Source organism: Schistocerca cancellata, chromosome 9, assembly GCF_023864275.1.
Source record: "Schistocerca cancellata isolate TAMUIC-IGC-003103 chromosome 9, iqSchCanc2.1, whole genome shotgun sequence".
Taxonomy (NCBI): Eukaryota; Metazoa; Arthropoda; class Insecta; order Orthoptera; family Acrididae; genus Schistocerca; species Schistocerca cancellata.
In genome coordinates, this window is record NC_064634.1 from 112,117,286 (window position 1) to 112,142,223 (window position 24,938).

At 39.4% G+C, this 24,938-nt stretch overlaps 1 protein-coding gene across 2 annotated transcripts in view; it reads left to right on the plus strand.

Moving 5' to 3' along the window:
* Window positions 1-24,938, plus strand: part of LOC126101615 (activating signal cointegrator 1 complex subunit 3) — a 258,264-nt gene that overhangs the window by 73,999 nt on the left and 159,327 nt on the right. For both annotated transcript variants that reach the window (XM_049912297.1, XM_049912298.1), the window contains 7 exons: window positions 4,485-4,685; window positions 7,989-8,181; window positions 12,615-12,727; window positions 14,750-14,998; window positions 15,315-15,535; window positions 22,294-22,399; window positions 22,567-22,791. In XM_049912297.1, coding sequence (XP_049768254.1) covers window positions 4,485-4,685; window positions 7,989-8,181; window positions 12,615-12,727; window positions 14,750-14,998; window positions 15,315-15,535; window positions 22,294-22,399; window positions 22,567-22,791 — 1,308 coding nt within the window. The remainder of the gene's footprint in view (window positions 1-4,484; window positions 4,686-7,988; window positions 8,182-12,614; window positions 12,728-14,749; window positions 14,999-15,314; window positions 15,536-22,293; window positions 22,400-22,566; window positions 22,792-24,938) is intronic.

The window sequence follows — 24,938 nt, forward strand, 5'->3', positions numbered from 1 at the left end:
TTGTTCGTGCAGCCATTTCACCTTGACATCCCTGCACTTCCTATTTATTTCATTCCTAAGTGACTTGTATTTCCGTGTGCCTGAATTTCCCTGGACGTTTTTGTACTTCCTTCTTTCATCAATCAGCTGATGTATTTCTTCTGTTATCTGTGGTTTCTTCACCGTTACCTTCCTTGTACATCTACAGCATACTCCACAAGCTACCTAATGGTATGTGACGGAGAGTACTTTCGATACCACTATCTGCACACTCCAACCCTGTTCCACTCGCGAATAGTGCATGGGAAGAATGACTGTCGGTAAGCGTATGTATTGGCTCTAATTTCTTGAATTTTCTCCTCGTGATCAGTACACGAGATGTATGTGGGGGAAGTAATATGTTGTCCGACTTCCCCTGTAAAGTACTGTCCCGGAATTTCTGTAGCAAATCTCTCTGTGATATACAACGTCCCTCTTGTAATGTCTGCCAGTGGCGTTTGTTTAGCATCTCCATAACACTCTCTCACCAGCCACACGATCCTGTAATGAAATACGCCACCCTTCATTGGATCTTCTCTATCTCCTCTATCAGTCCTACTTGATAGGGATCCAAGATAGATGAACAATACGGGTGAATAAGTGCCTTATAAGCCACTTCCTTTGTGGACGAGTTACATTTCCTTAAGATTCTTCTGATGAATCTGAGTCTCATATCTGCTTTTACCGCTATCTGCTTTATGTGGTCATTCCACTTAAGGTCACTCTGGATAGTTACGGCTATATATTTTACAGCAGATGCTGTCTCCAGTTGATTGTCATCAATAGTGTAACTGTACAGTAGTGGATTTCTTTTGCTATGTTTGCGCAATATATAACATTTATTTACATTCAGGGTCAACTGCCAGAGCCTGCACCATTCATCAATTCTCTGCAGATCATTCTGTAAATTCTTACTATCGTCTGGTGTTGTTACTTTGGTATAGACAACTGCATCATGTACAAATAGCCTTAAAGAGCATCAGACACTTTCTACTACATCATTTATATATATTGTAAGCAGCAACGGTCCTATCACACTTCCCTAAGGTATTCCTAATATTACCTTTACATTTTTAGATTTTGTTCCATTAAGAGTGACTTGTTGAGCTCTGTCTGCAAGAAGGTCCTGAATCCAATCGCAGGTCTGCTCCGATACTCTGTAAGCTCATATTTTTTCATTAAACAGCAATGTGGGATCTACGTTTTTCTTTCCAACTTCTGTGATTACCCTTTTTAGGTATGTCCATTCTTCTTCAACTAAACTGCCTACTGAGATATTCCGTATTGTAGTATCTATAGTCTCAGAGAACTTCAAGCATATCTCATCATTTTGTAGCATAACTGTAACACATTTCTTTGTACATTGATTCTTCCTGTCAACTTCAGCCTACTCTTCATCACTAGTAAATTGTAATTTGAGTCTGTATCTGCTCTCAGTTATGCCTTTACAATCCAATATCTGACTTCAGAATTTCTGCCTGACCATGATGAAATCCAATGTGAATCTTATATCTCCTGGCCTTTTCCAAGCATACCTTCCCCTTTTGTAACTTTTGAACAGATTATTTCCTACTACTAATTGATATTTTAATTCAGAACTTGTCTTTCACCTCTCTTTCCAACAACAAAGCCCATATTCTCCCACACTCCCTCCCCTGCAATTGCATTCCGATCCCCTATGACTATCAGATTTTCTTCTCGCTTCACATACTGAATTATCCATTCAATTTTGCCTTATACTTTCTCTATCTCTTTGTCGTCTGCTAGTGACATAGGCAGGTGTATCTGAAATGTAGTTGTTGGTGTTGGTTTGCTGTCAGTTGTGATGAGAACACGCATTTTGATGAGAACAACACAGTCAGTGAACTGTTCACAATAACCCACTCTCTGCCCCACCCTCTTATTCATAACGAATCCTACTGCTGTTATAGCATTTTCTGCTGCTGCTGATGTTACACAATACTCATCTGACCAGAAATCCTTGTCTTGTTTCCATATCATTTTACTGACCTCCTCTATATCTACATTGAGCCTGTGCATTTCCCTTGTCAGATTTTCTAGCTTCCCTATCACTTCTGACATTCCACACCCCGACCTGTACAATATTACCCTTTCATTGGTTATTCAATCTTTTTCTCATGGTCACCTCCCCCTTGGCAGTCCCCTCTCGGAGATGTGAATGGGGGCTGGTCCACTGCGTCCACTCCTCTGCGCACTTTGACAAGACTGTTGGCAGAATGAGCGTGACTTCTTACCTGGAAGTCTTTGGCTGCCATTGCTGATGACTTTTGCTCAAAGTGTAAGAAGCGGCAAAGGTCCAACCCGCAACCAAGGGCATTTTTATTACTAGTCAAAGATGCTACTCTTAGACCAAAGAGGTGAGGGGCCCAGATTGTGATATCTGTAGAGAAGTTTTTTTTTTTTTTTTTTTTTTTTTTTTTTTTTTTTTTTTTCCGGGGGGGGGGGGGGGGGGGGGGATGGTTAGGTAGGTATGGAAAATGGAATAGCATGGGGATGATTGAATATGGTATAGTGCATATTTGCAAGCAGATAGACAATTCATAGATGATGTAGTTACTTTCATACCTGGTTCTACATTGCCACTGTGTGCAACCATTCCACACAGATACACAGCACACTTGTATGGGGCACCAACTGCAGCACTGCAGCAGCCATGTTTACAAAAGGCAAATGGAACTTACTTAAAAAAACACATGTGTTAGGCGCAGCGCTAGTGAGGAATGTGGAAGAGTTTCTAGAGTCCTGATATTATTAGGTGATATGAGGCGGAAGAGTTGCTGGTTGGCTAATGGTGGTGCTTGAGTGGTGATGAGATTCAGGAAAAAATGGCATGGAAAACTGTTTGCTTGGCTAGCTTGACAGAAGGATTGCTCGTTGAGCTCAAGTGATCATATGAAGCTGGTGGTGGAATGGGCATTGAGGTTCTGGAGAGAAGAGAAACGAGTGTCCTCATTATGCATCTAGATTCTCTCTCAAATTCCCGTCTCCCCAATTTCGTGAATATTATCAGTGCCACGGCCACTGATAAGTCCCTGTTGTGCCCCTTCTCCCATACTCCATGATTTCGCCACTTACCCTGCGTGTCTTCCCTCCTCCCTTCCACGTAGTTTCTTTGCTCTCTCATCCATTCATTTGAGAACCTTGAGGGATGTTGAAATGAGTGAAAAGGTATACATTGAAAAAAGGCAAACTAGACATAGAAACTTAGTGGACTGCATTAGCAATAAATTATCACTTAATATTATTTGTGCTTATCTCTAAGTGTAATCTGTAATTTTTGAGAACATTTCTCATGGAGAAACATTGATATGCCCAAAAGTACTTTAAAAATGAACACAAACAGTCTTGAATGCAAAAACATTTAATCCGATTGTAAGCAGTTTGTCAATTTTTGACCATCCTCCAGACCCTCATACCAGCTGACATTTGTGGAGTTACAATACCCACTCCATTCACTGTCACCGCTTACTGTCATTGTATGATGGTTAAAAACTGACCAAAACCAGGTATTTTTGCAACCTCGAATGCTTGTGTCCATTTTTAAAGTGAATGTAATCTAGTAACTTAGCAGAAAAGAGATACTTAGAAAAAATTCAGTGCACCCTCAGTTACAGCAAATTGTGCTTCTCATATTGGTAGCTTTTTGATTACATTGGCAGTTTTCAGAGGAAATAGTACTTACACCTGTGATAACAGAGGTCTGTTTACTGTACATCACTACTTGTCATGCAACTTTACAATGGATGCTGCTGTATTAAGTGTTCTTGGTGTACTTGTCAATGTGACAAAGGCACCATGAACATTCAATACAACATATGTCACAAAAACTTTGCAATTATAAGAAAAATTTTGGTTGCCTTGTAGCTAACAGGAATTTTCTGTCTTTGAATTTAGAGAATCAGTTAATTTGTAGAAGGCTGATCTCCAATTTTCTTTTGAGTTCTTCCATCCCACGTTCTTGTTTAACGTTCAGAGGGACCTTGTTAAAAATCTTTGCGTCATTTACATAACTACACTCTGAATCCTATAAAGAAGGCAAAGTCTACCTGAAGATAATTTTGGTGGCTTATATTGCGATTCCACAATCACAGTTCAGCTGAAACTTTTTTACTATCAGCAAAAAATCATTAATGAGTAAATGCACTGTGAAGTGAGTAAGAATTTCAATCTCCTTAGAGACTTGTGCAAGATATGTAGTTAACTGATTTGGAAAAATTCCACCCTTCTTCTCTTTCACACTAATGCACATCCATCCATTCCGAAGCTGGAAGTAAAGCGGAAGCTTAGTGTGACATTACCCGACCCATCATTCACCTGAATGGAGTTGTTGCATGGCCTCAATCTGTTTTCTGATTTATTTATTTTTTAAGAGTTTCAGTTCTGTGATTTTCTTTGTCACAGTAAAGTAACAGTATTTTGTTTTTAACTCCATGTTTGCTGATTAGATTGGCCAGATGGCATTTCAAGGAGTGAAGCAGTTAAATCGTATCCAATCAATGGTTTTTGACACGGCCTATCACACAAATGAGAATTTGCTGATATGTGCCCCAACTGGTGCCGGCAAGACCAATGTCGCAATGTTGACTATTGTGCATCAGATGCGCCAGCACATGGACCAAGGAGTCATCAAGAGAGACCAATTTAAGGTACTGTATGCAAAACTTTGTGTACTTCATTATGAGTCAGTATGGAATAATTAGTCTTCTGGTGACCTCTTTGGCAAGTTTAATAGCAACAAGCTGAGAGTGGAGATGTCTTGTGTTAATTATTTTTTCTAAAATTGTACCATTTTAAGACTCATTAACTACTTGAAAATATAAGTATTATGACTGTATAAGCAATTAGTAATTGGATACATAAAATCTACTCACCAAGTGGTGGGAGGAGAATCCACATACAAAAAGGTATCACAGTTTGCAAGCTTTTGGAGCCAATGGTTCCTTCTTGTAGCAGAAAGGTTGAAGGGGCAGGAAGAGGGGTGAAGGAAAAGGTTAGGAAAATGGGTAGAGTTCAGGAAAATCATCCAGAACTGTGGGTCAGGGGAAACTTTCCATGCGGGAAGAGAAGGATAGGCTGAATCTTGGTTACTGCACTGAATGAGATTTGAAAACCTCAGAGCTTAAAGGTGGAAGACAGGGTGATAAGCAAGAGTTAATAAAATCGGAAAGCTACCTGTATTGTATGTGATAGAGATGGGAGGTAGACTGCGAAAAATCAGCAGCTCAGAAAATGAAAGGTCTAGAAAACTAAAATTGAGTGAAGAAAGGAATATTTAGTGTGAAGAAATGCTGAGACCAAAGAAGTTAACATAAATTAAGACCAGGTGGATGGCAAGTACCAAGGCCGTGTTGTAGTACTAGTTCCCACCTGTGGAGCTCTGAGAAAGTGGTGTGGGGGAAGAAACCAGGTGGTGCATGTGGTGAAACAGGCACCGAGGTCATGATTGTCATGTTGTACAGCATGCTCTGCAACAGGATATTGTGTTTTGCCTGTGCCCATTCATCCTGCCTGATAACTGGGTGGTAGTCATGCCAATATGAAAGGCCAAACAGTGTTTACATAACAGCAGGTATATGACGTGTGTCATTTCACTGATGGCTCTCCCTTTGATAGTATATGTTTCTCCAGTTACAGGGCTGGTATAGGTGGTGGTAGGAGAGTGCATAGGGCAAGTCTTGCAGCGGGGACTGCCACAGGCATAGGAGCGTAGGGTGTGACAAGGATATTGCGGAGATTGGGAGGACAACAAATGAAAAGCTACTTTGTGTGTGCTGAGCAAAATCTCAGGCAGAATAGACCTCATTTCAGGGCATGATGTTAGGAAGTCATAGCCTTGTCAGAGTGTCTCCAGCACTTGCTCGGTCCTCGGGTTTAAAAGGACGAAGCAAGTGCTGGAGCGTTAAGTCACCTCGGCTCACTCTGAAGATGGCTGGATAGTATTCAGCTGAAATATCAGAAGACAAAGCTGAATTTATGCAACTGCATGCTCAAAACTTTATGGTACATATTCCAAAAGTTTTTTTTTTTTTTTGGGAGGGGGGGGGGGGGGGATCGGCATAACCAGGATTGGATGTGATGGCCCAGAAAATCTGCTTTTAAGCTAGGCTGGTAGGGTAACTACATCCAGTGAAGACTGAGATGAGAATGATGGTGTATTGCTGTAAAGATTCTGCATTGCAAGACTTACAGTGTCAACTAACATAACCAAATAGCAAATCTATAAACAAACAAAAAAGAAATTTCAAAATTTTATGTAATATAATAGAACTATTAGAGGTGGAAAAAAGTGGATTTTGCTTTAGTAATACTGTAGAGTATATAATTGAAGAGACTATCACTTTTGCTAAAGATGTGCGACGTAACTGAGCCATTTCGTAGCACGCTACTGCCATAAATTAAAAAACAACTATGAGGGTTCTTTCATTTTCGTAAAAAAATTGTAGCCTACGTGATGAAATGAACTGAAAACTCTGAAATACAGTGAAAACTGCCAGATTACATTATCTCGGATGTTTGTTTCCCACCTGCAGCCAATAGCTGTAGAGCATGGTGACATCATGCAAATGCAGTGGTTTGTGGAATACAGAGTGATAAACAGGAAGCTTACATAGCAGCTTTTTGCGAAGTATGGCGATACAATCAGTGTATAGCAAATGGAGGGACCACAGCTTCCACTTAGGTTCAGTTTATGTAGTTATACCTTGTACGCCCATCACTACCGTGCATTTATTTTGCTTACAGCTGTTCTGCTCAGAGTCTGTTGAAAGAATATGGAATTTATCGTGCCACTACTGACTGCAACCAATGTAGGCTACTCCGTCTGCTATTTGTAGCACCACGGTGAAAAGGACATGTTCAGTGAACAGTTGTGCAATGGCTTGTTCATATTTGTTGCTGTCCTCAATGTTGTTTAGCCCACTGTGATGGCTGACAGATTGCAATAAATGTAACGGATTGCTTAGACCGAGAAACACTGAAATCACAGCAGGGTTAACTTTACTTCATATTCTTTGCATGTTGGCAATACGAAGAACACTCCACTTCAGCTACTCAGCGCAACGAACAAGGAAAAGTTTACAAGCAAGACAGTAGAGGTCACTGTGCTCGTGGCGCCAGAGTATGCTGCAGTGTCATTGGCTACAGAAGGAAGACTCAAACTCCCACATGTTAGATCCTGATGCATTTCACCGTACTTCAGTTTTCTGTTTAATTCACTGTATTCATCAAATTTTTACTTTTTTCCAAATGAAAGATCTCTCAAAAACGCGTGTTTTGATGTATAATTTTGTGATCATAGCATGTCGGAAAAAGCTTGATTACCTTGTACCCAGATACCAGTTTAAATTTTTTGACAAATTTTTACTTGTGGTTACACATCTGTAATTTTTTAAGAACTGATGAAATTCATTACCACATATTATTGCATACACATTTTATTGTACATTTAATTTCCTTCACTTACACAGATTTTATACAATGTATTTGAGAGGATTACGATTTTTAAACATATTTGCTACTTACATATGTTTTTGCTCATATTTTGGGGGTTTTAATATTTTCCTTCTGTCTGCATTTTCCTCAATTTTGCTTTTTTAAAACCTGGACTGCACAAAAACGTAAAATTGGGCTTTCACTGTTATTGTAATGGGATAATCTTTCAAGAAGGCGTAAGACAGTGCTCTTTATCTAAATGGCAAAAACTCTTGTACAAACTTACAAACTTATCATCCACACAAAAGTAACAGTAGTAGCAATATAACTGTTATCATTTCTTTGTAGAAAAGATATATGGTGCCAAGTCTGCTCTAACCCTTATCTCCTTAAAATATGTATTATTCCTGTTTAATGCTTGAAACATTTTACTGTTCTTAGAAGAAGTTACCATAGCGTTACGCGAATCTGTGATTGCATATTATTCAAAATGCATAACACATCTAGATGTATTTCAGATTGTGTATGTTGCTCCAATGAAAGCTCTCGCAGCAGAAATGACGCAAAACTTTGGACGGAGGCTGGGGTGCCTCGGTGTTTCTGTACGTGAGCTGACAGGCGACATGCAGCTCACAAAGACGGAAATGCTACAGACCCAAATGGTGGTTACTACTCCGGAGAAGTGGGATGTCATAACAAGAAAATCGACAGGTAATTTTCAAGTGTACAATCATCTGAGTTAAAAGTTAATGGCATAAACTGAAAGGATCTGTTGCTGGTGATTTAATGTATTTTCTTGTTCAGAAGAGAACTGATACACATCCTAAAACTTGTAGTAGTAGTAGTAGTAGTAGTAGTAGTAGTAGTAGTATAGTAGTAGTAGTAGTAGTAGTAGTTGTTGTTGTTGTTGTAACTTTTGTTCATGTGTACAGGCTCTCATGGCCATTGTTATTTAAGATAATATCTTATAGGACATTAGTCTATATCATGTACCTCTTCAAACTACAAGACTCTTGTGTTTTAACTCCTCTGTTGGTATCTCTCTCACTAGCCTTCTGCTGTTCACGGGTGTTTTATTTGTTGCTTCACACCACCACCCTGCTCAATAGCAAATAGTGTTGACCACTCCTCCTCCTTGTGAATTCCGCATCAGTGACTATAGTAGCTAGGTCTCACAACTAGGTTTCTTTAGGAACACAATAATGGCCCACATCTATGATAGCCTTTCGGTATATAAGGGCTTCAACATAAAGACAACAAGAACAACAAGGAGCCTCCTACTTAAAGGCAGTCTTTGTAATTGCACCCCACAATGTCTGGTTTTCCGGTCACCAATCACCCTAATGATTTTTAAGTGTTTGGTCCAGTCACGTTAATGTACCACCACCAGTTTTCGATATCAGAATAAAATAACCACCCACAGATTGCAGATTGGAGCACTAGCATTGAAGGGTTTTTAAAGTGTGTCAGGGCACAAGGAAAATTGTGCGGTTGTTGTCATAATGTGGAAATGGAACAATTTACCAGACATCCAAAAGGGCATGATCATTGGCTTTCGGGTCAAGAATGGAAGCATTTCTGAAATGACTAAGTTTGTAAACTGTTCGCGTGCCATCTTGGTTCAAGTATACTGTGCATGCCAAAATGGCAGTATCCAAAAGTGACATCAAGGCAATGTGGTGCATCACAGGCCATAGATGACAAGTGATTGATGGCTGCAGAGATGTGTACTGATGAATAGACGTACAACTGTTGAGCAGCTGACCACCAGATGAACCAAGGAGCTACTGACAGTGTCTCCTCAATGACTGTTAGGTGAATGTTGCTGCGTATGGGTCTCCGCAGCAGGCATCTGGTTTGTGCACCTGGCCTTACTGCTGTTCCTTGACAAGAGTGGCTCAAATTGACGCACTAATACCACAACTGGACAGCCACAGAGTGCCAGTAAGTGAATTTTTCAGGTGACTCACTTTTTATACTATGACAGATAGATGGCTGTTGGAATGTATGGCCCTGCAACAGTCATGGGAAGAACCCAGTCTGGAGGAGGTAGCATTATGGGGAGAGCATCTGTGGACTGTTTTTGTGGCATTCCCTGGGTGATCTAGTCATACTGGAAGGCACAGTGGATCAACACTAGTACACGTCTATTCTTGGGGACCATATCCACCCCTAAACACAGTTGGTTTTTTCCTCAGCGCATTGGCATCTACCAGCAGGACAATGCAACATTTCACGGAGCTCACAGTGTATGTGTGTGATTTGAAGAGTTGGGATGAGTTTACTGTGTTCCCCTGGCCACCAAACTCCCCAGATTTAAAACCAGTCCAAAATGTGTGGGACCACCTTGATTGGGCTTTTCGTGCTGTGGATCCTCAAATGAGAAACCTGGTGTATCTGGCCAAGGCAGTGAAGTCAGCAAGGCTTCACGTCCTTGTTGGTACGTTCCAGAACCTCATTGACTTTCTTCCTCCATGGCTGTGCTGTGAGAGGTGGTTATTCAGGCTTTTTACAGGTGGTCACTTTATGTGGCTGGGCCATGTATATGCGACATGATGCAGCATTTATGATGAAAATAAAAGAATTGCTGAAAAGGGAAGCTGCACAAAACCAGCCTTAGAACTGGTGATCGAAATTGTAAGGTGGGGAACGATTGGAGTGGTTTTGCAACAGCATTTATCGTATGGGTACCATTATGACCCTCATTTGTGTGTTTCAAAGGTCCTCACACACATTTAATAGGGGGAGACCCATTTTTGATAGCGTAATAATAAAATGATAATTATATGTCTGGGTGTGGTGTAAAGCAATTACTGCAACATAGAAGCTTACAATTTCAAACACAGATTTCTCATTGTACCCTTTCGCCTTCGCTGCGCTGTTTTTCCCCCACTTGTTTACCTCATCTTTTTTTACATTTATTCTTTCTTTCTTTCTTTAAATTTATTTTCTGTAACCACCCTCATGTTTGACCAATCAGCTGTCTAAAGCTATATCATATTGATACTATCACTATATTGTATTGCCACTTTTGTAATAACTTTTTCTTATTTGCTGTTATTCTTCATCTACATCTACATATATAGCCCGCTGGCGGACAGTTCACACCAAAGTCATATCCTCCCCCTGTTCCACTCACAGATTGCACAAGGGAAAAACAACTATCTGAAAGCCTCAGTATGAGCTCTAATTTCCCTTATCTTTGAATGGTGATCATTGCGTGATTTGAAAGTTGGTGGTAATAATATATGCTCTACATCCTCGGCAAAGATCGAATTTCAGAATTTAGTCAGCTGCCCCTTCCGTTTAGCGTGTTGACTATCTGCAAGTGTTTCCTACTTCAAACTTTCTATGAGATTTGTAATGCTCTCGCGATGGCTAAATGTACCAGTCACGAATCTTGCCACTCTTCTTGATGCTGGATCACACACATATGCTGTCGCCATGGCGAAATAACAAAAATTAAGGTATGAATTATTGCCACACCTGCCTTATTCACCTGATATGGCTCCGTCAGACTTCCATGTCTTCCCAAAACTGAAAATTTTTCTTGGCAAATGAAGATTCACTTCAAAAGAAGAATCGGTAGCCGGAGTTGACAACTATTTTGCAGGCCTGGAGGAAACTCATTTTCGAGATGGGATCAAGGCACTGGAACATTGTTAGACCAAGTGAATTAATCTACAAGGAGACTACATTGAAAAATAAAAGAAATTTCAGTGATGTAAGTACTTTTTTCCCATTCCGTTCTGAGAACTTTTCAAACCACCATCATATGATGATCTGAAGGCGCCAAGTTGGGGCAATATGGAAAGCGGTTCAAAACATCCCAGCCAATTGAGTAAAAAAGTGCCTTAGTGGTTAAAGCTGTGTCAGGATAGGCGTAGCCAAGCAACATGGACACTCCCGTCATCAGCATTCCCCTCCTTTTATTTTGAATGCTCCTTCTCAGTTTGTTTAGGGTCTCACAATACTCTCAGGCATTGGTGGTCTCCCACTGAGGTAGAAATTCGACCAAAATGATGCCTTTTCAGTCCCAAAACACTGATGCCATGATTTTTTGCCAGAAATTGTGGATTTGAATTTCTTGGCAGGTGGGGGATCAGTGTGATGCCACTGATGACTGTCTTTTTGTCTCGGACCTGTAATGCCCAAGCCACGTTTCATCCCAGCCACAAAAGAGCTCGGAAAATCATCGCCTTCCAATTCAAGTTGCTCAATATACTCATGGGCACTATTGATCCAATGTGTCATGTTGCTCTGTCAGCTGTTTTGGGCCCTTTCTTGTGCAGAGTTTCCAGTACCCCAGCATTTCTGTGAGCATATTATGTAAGAGAGCTCTGGAGAGTTGTTAAAACATTGCAGAAATTTCATCCACTGTCAATGTGCATCTTCGTGAATGACTTTCTCAATTTTTTTTGGCCAACTCGTCAGTCAAAATTGAAAGTCTTCCACTCCTCTGTTCATTATGAACATTTGTTCTGCCTTCACTAAACTCCCTATCCCCCATAAAGACACTCATTTTGTTCATAACACCTTTGCTCCAGATTTTTTCGGTTTTCAAAAAAATTTCAGTAGGTGCTGTTCCTTCCATGGAAGCGGATTGCAGCACATGGCTTGGTGGGATCTCTTACTGATATCTTTCACACAACTGGACACTGCAGTGTGAGTTGTCATACTACTGTCGTGATCCTACGATGCTCGCCCTGGTCAGAGGACCCCCTTCTATCACTGAGTGTTGCCAACACTCAACCGTTTTATTCACAGTGCAACTACTTTGTAAATAAGCATGCCTTGTATGATTCTGTACCTAAAGTTTGAGTTAATCTCTGTACTTATTGTGTCTTTCTTCTTGGTGCATACTGTTTCTGTGTTTTCTTAGAGTTTGTGATTATTTATTATTTATATGTTTAAGAAACTCAAAAAATCTGTATTTCTTTCTTTTTTGTTTATTATTTTTATGACAGACTCTGACGATGGCAGTCAGCTGGCATGTGTAATTTGCAGTAGATCTTAATAAATAAAGTTCAACTGTGATATTTCTTTCTTTTTACAGGTGCACCATAATCACTGACCTCCTTTAAGGTGCTCAACCTTTTATAATATTACACAAAATGATATTATTATTATTACATTTTTTACAGGTGATATTGCTTTGACAAATCTGGTAAAACTGCTGATAATTGATGAAGTTCATTTGTTGCATGGTGACAGAGGCCCTGTCATAGAAGCTCTTGTGGCAAGAACACTAAGACAGGTACAATATCTCTACCCTTTTTTGTGTGTTCTTAGGTTGTATTTCTAACCATGTAGAAAAAATATATTTAAAAAGAAAGATGATGAGACTTACCAAACAAAAGCGCTGGCAGGTCGATAGACACACAAACAAACACAAACATACACACTAAATTCTAGCTTTCACAACCAACGGTTGCCTCGTCAGGAAAGAGGGAAGGAGAGGGAAAGACAAAAGGATATGGGTTTTAAGGGAGAGGGTAAGGAGTCATTCCAATCCCGGGAGCGGAAAGACTTACCTTAGGGGGAAAAAAGGACAGGTATACACTCGCACACACACACATATCCATCCGCATATACACAGACACAAGCAGACAAGAATGTCTGCTTGTGTCTGTGTATATGCGGATGGATATGTGTGTGTGTGCGCGCGAGTGTATACCTGTCCTTTTTTCCCCCTAAGGTAAGTCTTTCCGCTCCCGGGATTGGAATGACTCCTTACCCTCTCCCTTAAAACCCATATCCTTTTGTCTTTCCCTCTCCTTCCCTCTTTCCTGACGAGGCAACCGTTGGTTGCGAAAGCTAGAATTTAGTGTGTATGTTTGTGTTTGTTTGTGTGTCTATCGACCTGCCAGCGCTTTTGTTTGGTAAGTCTCATCATCTTTCTTTTTAAATATATTTTTTCCACGTGGAATGTTTCCCTCTATTATATTCTAACCATGTAGAAAGACGCACCATGCATTGACAGCATTGTGCGTGTGTGTCATTGTTCGTATTCTTCAAATGCATGTTTTTAAAGTTGCTAATATTGCCATATATTTGAGAAAAATTTGCTGGTTGTTGGGGAGAAATCTGATTTTATTACAAGTATAACTAATACATGCTAGTACATTTTAGTGTTTCTGTACTGTATATGTTCAGCATGTTTTTGAAGGAAGCTTAGAACAAGTCACAGTTGACAAGAGCTGGGCAAATTTTCACTGCATTTTTCCTTTTTTTTTCCCCTCAATAAATAATTCTGAATTTGCTTCATAATCATTTTTCTGCATCTTCTGTTATGCTACTTGGAAAGTACACTGCTGACATGTGCATTTTTATATCAGTTTGCTAACCATGAAATTTGTATCCCTAAAAAATAGAAATTTGTTCAATTGTAGAACATGCTATAATAGAGATCTTGAAATTTTTTGCCTAAGCTGATGATTAATTTTGTCTGTAATTACAAAAATCTAGGCTGTATCTAAATTTATAATTAAACATACCATGTTTGGAAGCTAAACCTCTTTGTTTGACAGCAATGTTTTATTTTAATACTGAGGAGCAAAGCTTGCCTTTGTTTGAAGAAGATATTGTAGTCAATAATTCAAGTAAGGTAGATGCAAATCCTTCTTCCTGAACACAGTCTCTTTGGTATGTGACTTTACATTGTTTTCATGCACTTTTGCTGAGTATTGTAAAGATAGTATATAGTAGCAAATTGCAGAAAGGAAAAAGTAAACATAAATACTTGTTATGTTAAATAAGACCTCCATCTGTCGAAAATTCGTGATTGTAAATGAAAACATAATGCTGGTGAACTGAACACAGTATTTGTTGGATTATTAAGCTACTGTTCATATGTTGGGTAGTCAATGAGCAGCATGTCAACTTACAGTGCTGTAAACCCTGATCACATGTGGTTTCATTTACAAATATGTATCACACTTCAATAATGTTGCAGTGCATTGTGCTTCTCTAGAAAACTGACTTTTTTCTTCTTCTACTTTTTAACTCAGTTACTAACATCAGGAAAACATGAATAAATATGTGTTACCACTTTTTGTAATTTTTGATACATTTGGTAAGTAGTAGTGTCATAGAAAATTATTGTACTCGTATTTTGAATTGCTGATGTGAAGAGGCAACCATTGCTTTCTCCTCTTACTTCATCCTTGATGTTTCATATTTCAGTGACGTAGCTTCAGATTGTGTATTCAGTCTGTTGTGATTCAGTTTATTGTCACTCACAGAGTAATAATAATGAGATTACTTATTGTTGTAACAGGTTGAGACGTCACAGAGCATGATAAGAATTGTGGGGTTGTCCGCAACGTTACCAAACTATTTAGACGTGGCTCGCTTCCTGAGAGTTAACCCACACAAAGGATTGTTCTATTTCGACTCTCGTTTCCGTCCTGTCCCATTGGGAATGACTTTCATTGGTGTGAAGGCAATTAAACCACTAGAACAAATGCTTGAGATGGATAATATCTGCTATGATAAAGTGGTAGACATGGTGCAGAAAGGACATCAGGTAGGTACAAATAGGTGGATTCTGATATACAATAAAATGTGTAGATGCAATGTCTTCAACACATCTTATGTCTATGAGGTAGATAATTGTGCTGTTCAATTTATTATTAATAATATTTGTTGTATGAAGATAGAGTAGCATAAATATTTTTCAGCTAATTTTTTTCTTTTGTGATTCTGTGTTTAGTTTTGCTTTTTTCTGTTAACCTCAGTGGGGTATTTGATGGCCTTTCAACATTTTCACCATTTGTGTATGGCTAATAATTTTTAGAAAACTTGCTTACTAATTCCTCATGTTTGTCCCGCTGCTGCTATAGGTTATGGTATTTGTACATGCCCGTAATGCAACTGCTCGACTAGCAAATGTGCTAAAAACATTGGCTGGACAACGTGGTCATTTGAAGATATTTGAACCACCTGATACTGGTGCTGCTGGATCGGCAAGGAATGCCTTGAACCGTAGCAGAAATAAGCAACTGGCAGAACTCTTTGCAGCAGGGTTTTCGATACATCACGCTGGAATGCTTCGAGAGGATAGGTAAAGTATTTAGTACTGTATTTGGATTATTTCTAAAATTGCATTTATTGTTACAGTCTTTTCTTTTGTATGTAAGGATGTATTAGAATATTTTTTCACTTTATTAAACACCAAAAGAAAACTATACTCATTGCAACTCATTTGAAATCACAATGAAAAATGGCACAGAAGTACCGGGTGGTTATGATTAAACTGCAGCTCCTGACAGCGGTCCAGTGTGGACTGTAATTATCATAGGGCAGCAAAACTTAGAACACCTCAACATGTTAATGCTGAACAAATTTATCCTGGAAAATAAATTAGTTCCAGTTGTGGCCACCAGGTGCAAATCTGGTGCTGTACACTCTTTATATGACAGCATGACAACCACACTGTCATTTGACAAGCTACAACGTGAGAAAGTAGCATGGCTATCAAGACAGAGACCATACGCTGTTAATGAAACTGTTTTATGTCAACAGCAAGCGTTACAGTATTGCATTGAGAGAGTATCAATGACTGAAAGGTCTGAGGAGAGACCAGATGTCATTAAATGGTTTAAAGAAGATGATAATGAAATTCAGAAACACATGTGAGCTTGGTGTGGCACCTGGAAGAGGAGGGCATCTTATCACAGTGGAAGTTATTGATGAGGTCGCTGTTGCTCAAACTGACCATCAGCTGTACCCCTGGTAGTGCTAGTGCTCATGTAGTGTCACGAGAATTGTCCATCTCATGCCTGAACAGCACAGAAAGTTTTGCTGTCTATATTACTCTGGTACCAATACAAGATCCAGACGGTGCAGCAATGAAACCTCATGATCTGTAGCAACATTGTGAATTAGCTCTTTGTCAATAAAATTCTTCTGGGTTCAAGGCCGCATTGTCAACTATAAAATTCAGATGTTTCGGCAACTGTTGCAAGGCGCCTTCCCCAGGGTGTATTGCTAACTGCTGAATGAACACTAGTTTGGTTACTTATATATTAGTTTGAGGAGGAAGATTATAGAAACAGCCAAGCGACCCGACTGTGTGAATAGAGACGACAGATACAGACTTCCAGCGTCGTGGCTGCCAGCAGTGACAGCTTTGCTGAAGGACAGCTCTCACAAAGCAACAGGCGCATGGTAGGCTGCAGCGGCAGAGGGTACACAAAGTGCTGACACGCCCTAGTCGATACTGGGCCGTTAGTAAACAACGCTAAGCTGCAGTCGCCACTCAGTTTCCTATTCGCCAATTTCCACCAGTGGCAAGCAAAAACAGAAAAAGCCAATGGAAAATGTCGATTTCCACCAATGACAACAGGTAATGCAAAGACCAATAAAATGAACTCCTAATACCCTTCCTTCTCTCCCTCATATCCAATGACAGCACTTCTCCGTAGTATATAAGTAACCAAACTAGTGCTCATTCAGCAGTTAGCAATACACCATGAGGAGTGCACCTTGCAATAGTCACCAAAACATCGGAATTTTATAGTTAACAATGCGGCCTCAAACCCAGAAGAATTTTATTGTCTGTGACAATGGCTGCGGAAGCCTACATTTAGAATTAGCTCTTTGGTTTCTGGCACAGATCAAAGTTGATGACATGTGGCTGGACAATATTCTGTGAACTGATTGTGCACATTTTACACTCCGGTGTGCAGTGAATACACATAACCGCCAAATTTGGGGTACTGTTAAATGATGCATTGTGCATGAAGAGCCACAGAATTCACCGTGTATGACTGTGCGGTGTGGATTCACAAGTGCCTTTATCCTCACTTCATTCTTCTGTGAAGAGAATACTACCCAGAGAGCCTGTTAGGTATACCATGGCATCTGCATGATACTGACACCAGCTTGTACAGCTCTATTTGGAAAACATTGTTTTGAAGCAAGATGGGGCAACATCTCATGTCGCTCACCCTGTGAAAGATCTGCTTAATGCAACCATCCATCAACATGTTATCGCCACAAATTTTCCAGATGCATTGCCTGCTAGACCACTTGATCCGAACATGTGACTTTTGGCTCTGGGAATATCTAAAAGAAAGAATTTACCTGGGACACATTCGATCTCTGCCTGATCTGAAGGCCAGTATACAGATACATATTGCTGAGATTCCACTGGAACTGCTGTGATCCCGTTGACACCTACAGTGCTCACATTGAACAAGCTGTGTAAGTAGTGGTTAATAATAGAATCAACATTATGCCTTTCTCATTTATTTAAACTTTTCTGAGCACATTCGATTCCTAATCCATTACATATGGCAACATTTCTATACATACTTCTTGCATTGACAGTACTAGATTTGCAGCACTTGGTGGCCGAGATTGGAACTAATTTTATTTTCAGAGTAAATCAGTTCCTCGTTAATGCATTAGCATATCTACCAAGTTTCACAGCCATACAATGATTACAGCCCCCATTGGAACTCCATGAGTAGCTGCATTTTAATTGTAACCACCTGGTACATAACTTGATGACATTGCACTGCTTCAATAATGATAAAGATGCTACTTGAATGCTCTTATGAAAGGTATGACATAATGAAAGTGATTTGAAACAGAGAATTGAAACATCTCAAATCTTAAGGATGTCGCTCTAATTAGGAGACTGTAAATATTTTCGTTACGTATGCTCAATATTCCTTGCAAGAGTTCACATTACTGTGTTCATTGTAGATTTCCATTTTGTAATATAAATTATCATAGGGCCGTCTTGTAAGTATTGCTGGTAGACAGTTGAATTCTGTTGATTGTACAAAAAAGATATTGTTTGTTTTTTGTATTAGTTGGGTATGTTTATTGTAGTTTTATTTATTTGTGGTTAAGTGTCTGAAATTTAAAATGAATTGAAATCTCCTTCATTGCATACTAATGTAACATTAACCATAGATTTTTCACACTTATTCCCTCAGAAAAGTGTCGTAAAACTCCCCCTCCTCCTCCTCCGCCCCCCCCCCCCCCCTTCCATTTTAGGATATCATCACCTCTTGAGTCATTCAGCAGCAGTTCTCTGTTCCTAGCACTTCTTTGGTGTCTTGATAACATCTGACCAGGTGACTGTTTTTATTAGACTTTGGTTCTTTATTTTCAGTATCTTTGTTGCTTCAGTGTCATGTCACCTTCTTCTGTATTCTCATTACCTACTTGCAGCTCTCCACTCACCTTCTTCTATTATTTGTTTTTGTAGTATGTGGTTCCAAAGTATTGATCTTCTCATGTTATTGTTATTTTAATAGTGGCATCTAATGCCTTTGTCTCCTTTTTTGTGCAGTACAGTAATGAATTCTTATTCCATTTTATGTAAAATATCTTTAAATTCTTCTTCTTGGCTTCCATGGGACTCGGGAGTTCCCATGCTGACCTCACGTGTTGCCACCAGAAGTTTCTATCTTGTGCTGCTTCCTGCCAATTATTTACATGCATCCTGCTGCAAGTTGTTTAAATTTTATTTACCCACATATGTCTGGGTCTCCCCCTTGGTCTCATACCAAATGACTGCTCTGTAAATATTCTTGAAACTACTTGATCCTTTTTCAATCTCATCAGTTGGCCTGCCCATTGAAGTTTTCTCTAATTTATTGTTCGATTATTGTTGCTTGTTGTGATAGCACTTGCATTTCTGTGTTGAACTCTTCCCTTCCAGATTTGTGATTTATTATTATACTGTGGACCAAAGATTTTCCTGTAAACTTCATTTTCAAATATTTGTAACTGATATTCTCCCGTTGTAATTAAACCTGCTACATAGGTTAGGACTGGTTGTATGATTGTGTTATATAGCTTCATTTTAATTTTCCTTGTCAGTAGGACCTTGTGGCGCAGTGGTCAGCACACTGGACTAGCATTTGGGAGGACGACATTTTGAACCTGCGTCTGGTCATCCTGATGTATGTTTTCTGTGATTTTCCTAAATCGCTTCATGCAGATGCTGGGATGGTTCCTTTGAAAGGGCACGATTTCCTTTCCCATCCTTCCCTATTCCAAGCTTGTGCTCCATCTCTAATGACATGCTCTGTCCTTAAGGACCTCATTGTCATTAAACATAAATCTCTTCCTCCTTCCTCCCACCTTGTCAGTAGTTTACACCCTAGAAGCCTTTGTATGGAGTAGTAAGCTCTATTAGCATTTTTCAGTCTCATTTTCACTTCTGTTTGCTTCTGATTTTGTTCATTTATCATTACATCCAGAAATTTGCATATGAATTTATGATTGCCGATTGTTTATGTAGTTAGTTGGGTATTTGTTTAGTTTCGTATCCCATGGATTTGCACAATAAATTGCAATGATGTGACACAAGTCATTTTACATTCACACTGCACACTAATTTGTAAATATGTCTACGTACTGAAACATTTATAAGTTTATTTTGTTATTATTATTATTATTATTATTATTATTATTATTATATTATTAAATATACAGATGCAAGTTAGTAATTCCTACCCACCACCCTTGATACATTACAATAATAAAAATTCTTCTACAGAATAGGAGTAGTTCTCAAGGACAAACCTTATCAGTTTTATTAGATACGATGGGTTGTCTTGTTCACGTCTTCATATTTTAACTGTCATATATTTTGTTTTCTGATCATTTATATTTAGGCCAAGTTTGGGTGCTTCTTCTATGAGCTGCATAAATAACTGTCTAACCTCTATTTCACTTTTTTCCAACGAGCACTATATCATCAGCATAAACTGAAACCTTAACTTTATTTCTTTGAATGATCATGATCCCAGCAGGTTCTAATTTGAGTTTCATCATAACTCTCCCCCAAGGCCACACCGGAGAGAAGAGGGAACAGAGCGTCTCCCTTAGTCCAGTTCTGTTAAAATTTATTCCATTAAACAAAAGCCTACTTATGTTATCATCCAAGCTCATTTTACAGAAAATTGTAATTAGAATGCCAAAGACTGTCTTTGCATTCCACGGGGTTTCCCTGTGAATTTAATCATAAGGTTTCATAAAATTAATGAACAAATGACCATATAGGGGAGATGTTGAGTTGTAGACATTCATAACAGAAAGATTACTGAACACACAAACCTTCAGGGAAAAGGCCTTCTTGGAAAATAGACCCACCCCCCACACACACATGTACACATGACCACTGTGTCTAGCTGCTGGGGCCAGACTGCAAGCAACTGCACATGATGGGAGGAGCAATCTGGGTGGTGGGAGTAGCTGGGGCAGGGAGGGGGAGCAAGAGAAGGGTGCATGTGGGGGACAGTAAAGTGCTGTTCATGGGAGCATACAGGGGCATGATGGAGAAAGAGTACAGCAGCTATGTGCAGTCGGGAGGTTAGATGTCAGGGAGCGGAAAAGGAAGGAAGTAAAAAGACAGTGGATGTGGTTGTGGAATTGAAGGCTGCGGAATGGGAACAGGGAAGGGAATAGCTGGTTGAAAGTCAAAGTTAAGGCCCGGAAGATTACAGGAACATAGGATATATTGCATGGAGAGTTCCCACCGGTGCAGTTCACAAAATCTGGTGGTTTTGAAAGGATCTAGATGGCACAGGCTGTGAAGCAGTTGTTAAAATGAAGAACGTTGTGTTGGGCAATGTGCTCAGCAACTGGGTGGTCCAGCTGTTTCTTGGCCACAGTTTGTCAGTGGCCATTCATGCGGACAGACAGCTTGTTGGCTGTCATACCCATGTAGAACAAAGCACAGCCATGAGGCAAAGGGTTGGGAGCAGGGGTTGTATAGGCTCATACATTTGTAATAGACCTAGGTGCAAGACGTGTTCCGTACGTCCTCCCACTGTCACTGCTGAGACCACCACCACCATCAACAGTTCGGTCACAAGCATCACCTATCCCATCAAAGGCAGGGCTACCTGTGAAACCAGTCATGTGGTCTACAAGCTAAGCTGTAACCATTGTGCTTCATTCTACATGAGCATACCAACCAACAAGCTGGCTGTCTGCATGAATGGCCACTGACAAACAGTGGCCAAGAAAGAACTGGACCACCTAGTTCTGAGCAAACTGCCAAGTACAACATTCTTCATTTTAATAACTGCTTCGTGGCCTGTGCCATCTGGATGCTTCCAACCAACACCAGCTTTTCTGAACTGCGCAGGTGGGAACTCTCCCTACAAATATGTCCTATGCTCCTGTAACCTTCCTGACCTTTACCTCCGTTAGTCATTCTGCTTCCCCCACGTATTCCTTTCCCAGTTCCCATTCCACAGCCTTCTGTTACACAATCGCATTCACTGTCTTTTTACTGTCTGAAAACAGCCCCCCACGATCTAACCTTCCTACTGCACCTGTGTACCCTACACTCTCTACACCTCATCCCTGTATGCTCCCACAAATTGCACTTTACCGTCCCTCTTCCCGGCCCAGCTACCTCCATCACCCAGATTGCTTCTCCCATCATTCGCAGTTGCTTGCAGTTTGCTCCTAGCTGTCAGAGACAGTGGTAATGTGTGTGTGTATGTTGTCCAATTTGGAAGAAGACCTTCTGGCCAAAAGCTTAGGTGTTTAGTAGCCCTTTTGTTGTGCCTGTCTGCTACTCACCATCTCCACCATATGGCAAGTAGCAATATATCCTTCTCATAATATTGTCATTATTCCGTCCCAGATTTTCCATTGTCCAGTGAACAAGTAATGAATTTTTTTGTTTAAATTCACATACTTTTTCTTTTATTTTTCTGATTAGCAAATATATTGCCACTACTAGATATATTTCTACAAAAGCTATTTTGATCATTCCTACTTATATTTTCTCCATATGGTTTCAAGTGATTTCGCAGTAAATAAGGTGGTTTTTTCCAGGTCCCTGGTTGAAAAATATTTTGCATCCGGGCTAATAAAGGTTCTTGTCTGTACATCAACATTAGCATGGGGAGTAAATTTGCCAGCACATGCAGTTATAATAAGGGTGAGCTACTGACTTACTTTCTACACACATTGCTCTGCCAATATGCAAACAAGATTATTCAGTATTTATATAACTAGCTGCAATTATGTTTTATATGTTAAGTATTCCTTGAAATACATTTGTTAATCAGGTTAACTGATTTTTTTTTTATTTTTTTTTTTTTTTAGGGAACAGAAATATATGATGCAAAGCGGGGATCTTTTGTTGACCTGGGAATCTTGGACGTACTGCAGATTTTTGGTCGAGCTGGTCGTCCACAGTTTGATAAGTCTGGACATGGAACAATAATAACCTCACATGACAAACTGGCTCACTACTTATCTCTGCTTACTAACCAGTTTCCTATTGAAAGCAGTTTCATAAAATTTCTTGCTGATAATCTCAATGCTGAAGTAAGTATCATCCTTAGAAACTTACTGCACATTATTTATCTCAGTCACCTCAGACAAAACTTGGAGAACATATGGCTGTATAAATTAAACAAATTTTTTTCCGTTTATAGGTACATTTTTTGGCCTGTCTTTGTTTTGGATTTCGTAGAGTTTCATGTTGTACACAAATTTTATGAAGAGGCTTGTTTGGTGGTTTTTTTATTATTATGAGTGACTGCCAGGTAGAATTGTCTAAATAATCATGCTTTATTTCTGGATACAGTGTAGCAATTTGGGTTTTGAACGCATTGTCAGGTGGTTCATTATTGTCCCTTTTTTTTTCATAGCATGTTGTAGTACATGTCAAGACTATCACATTTATTATTCAACCATATAGGGATCATCTTGTCAGTGATACTGATGTGTTCTGTTACAATACAATACAAAGTGTATGTATTATGTAGGTTGTCAACAATTTTACACAAGGACACGAGATAAACATCAGTTTTTTTTAACATAATTGAAGATGAATAAGGAAGGGAAGGTGGGTGGGTGGGTGTGGGGGGGTGGGTGCTAGCTGCTTTGGCCCTCATGTATAATTGTTGACAACCTGCATGATACTTTTATGTTGTACTCAAACATTCCATATAAGTGTGGATCCTGTATGGCCGTACAGTGAATATGATGTCTTTGAGGTGTACTATGACATGCGATGTAACTGATTTCAAAAGGACCATATTGAATCATTTGACAATGACTGCATAATTGAAACTGCAGTAGTGTATCAAGAAGGAAACAACAGTCAGGTGACAAAAGAACTATCATTTGGACTAGGCTTGGTTCAATTTGTATGTATAGCTTCATATGTATGTAACTTCTTTTCTGAATAAATTTGCAGCTGTAATACTGTTTCAGGTGGTTATGTACAGCAAAGGGCACTCGACTTTTCACCCAAAATAACTTTTGATATGTTACAAATATTGATAATCTCTTTTGAAGAAGACAAATAATGAGGAGCAGCCCATGAAACAAACACCATTGTGTTTTCACAACTTATGCTCGTGAGCTGCTGCTGCTGCTGCTACTACTACTACTACTACTACTACTACTACTATGCATTGTATACACCCCATTGGAAAGTTTTCAAATATTATTAGAAAAATTTGAGTCATTATTATGCTGCCTAGCAGCCGAAAGGAAAACCGGAAATGGTCTGTGGGAATTTTAATATTAATTTTCTGTATGCATACATGTAAAAGAAACAATGCATAAATATTAGGTGAACATATAAGCTGGATTCTGTTATTAATTTTCCCATTAGAATACATTGACTGCCACTCAGAAGTTTACATCATATAATGTGTAACATTAACCTCACACACCACTTGCCTCAACAGTACTAATTTCTGTGGAAAGTGGAGTGAATGTCTGGATGGCGTACCATTTAAATGGCTTTAACAGGAGCATAAAAGTCCTCATATTCAATGTATTTTCACTGAGTAATTACTGATTGACCCTTCAGAATAGTTATATCACTATATTCGTCTCATGCACATATACTACTGTTCTGGCACAAAAAAAAATTAGTCTTCTCCTCCCCCAAAAAAGGAAGAAAGAAGTTGACGACAATCTAGGTGATGAATAAAGTTGCGAAAACATATTAGTCTTTGTTTTAGGAGGCCCTGGCCATTATTTGTCTGATTGAAGGAAGATTACAAATATCTTTGGTAGACAAAAGCTATTTGAAGCAAAAAAGTTAAGGTCTTCACACTGCATAAAAGTGTCTGCATTCATAATTCTTTATTTGTATGGCACCATGACCCCAATGGCCATATGGCTGCATGGGTGATACAGAAGGGTACTGAATGAAAGGGAACCTTGTAAAGGACAACCTGGCATGTCAAAATTGGGAATGTGGGAAGTAGTTGATTTAATCAACAATAAATAACATGTTATAAAATTGAGAGAAGGGAGCAGCCTTATCGAGTGAGAATATGAAGGATATCTTGGATGCAAATAAAAATCAAATTGAGACAAAAGAACTTACAGAGAAGATAAATAGGAAAACTGAGCAAGAGTTACAGCTCAGTAAGCCTTTGTCATTGCCTCTGTCACAGAATGCTGCAGGTGTCACAATGCAATGTGCAGAAATGCAGTTGTGAATAATA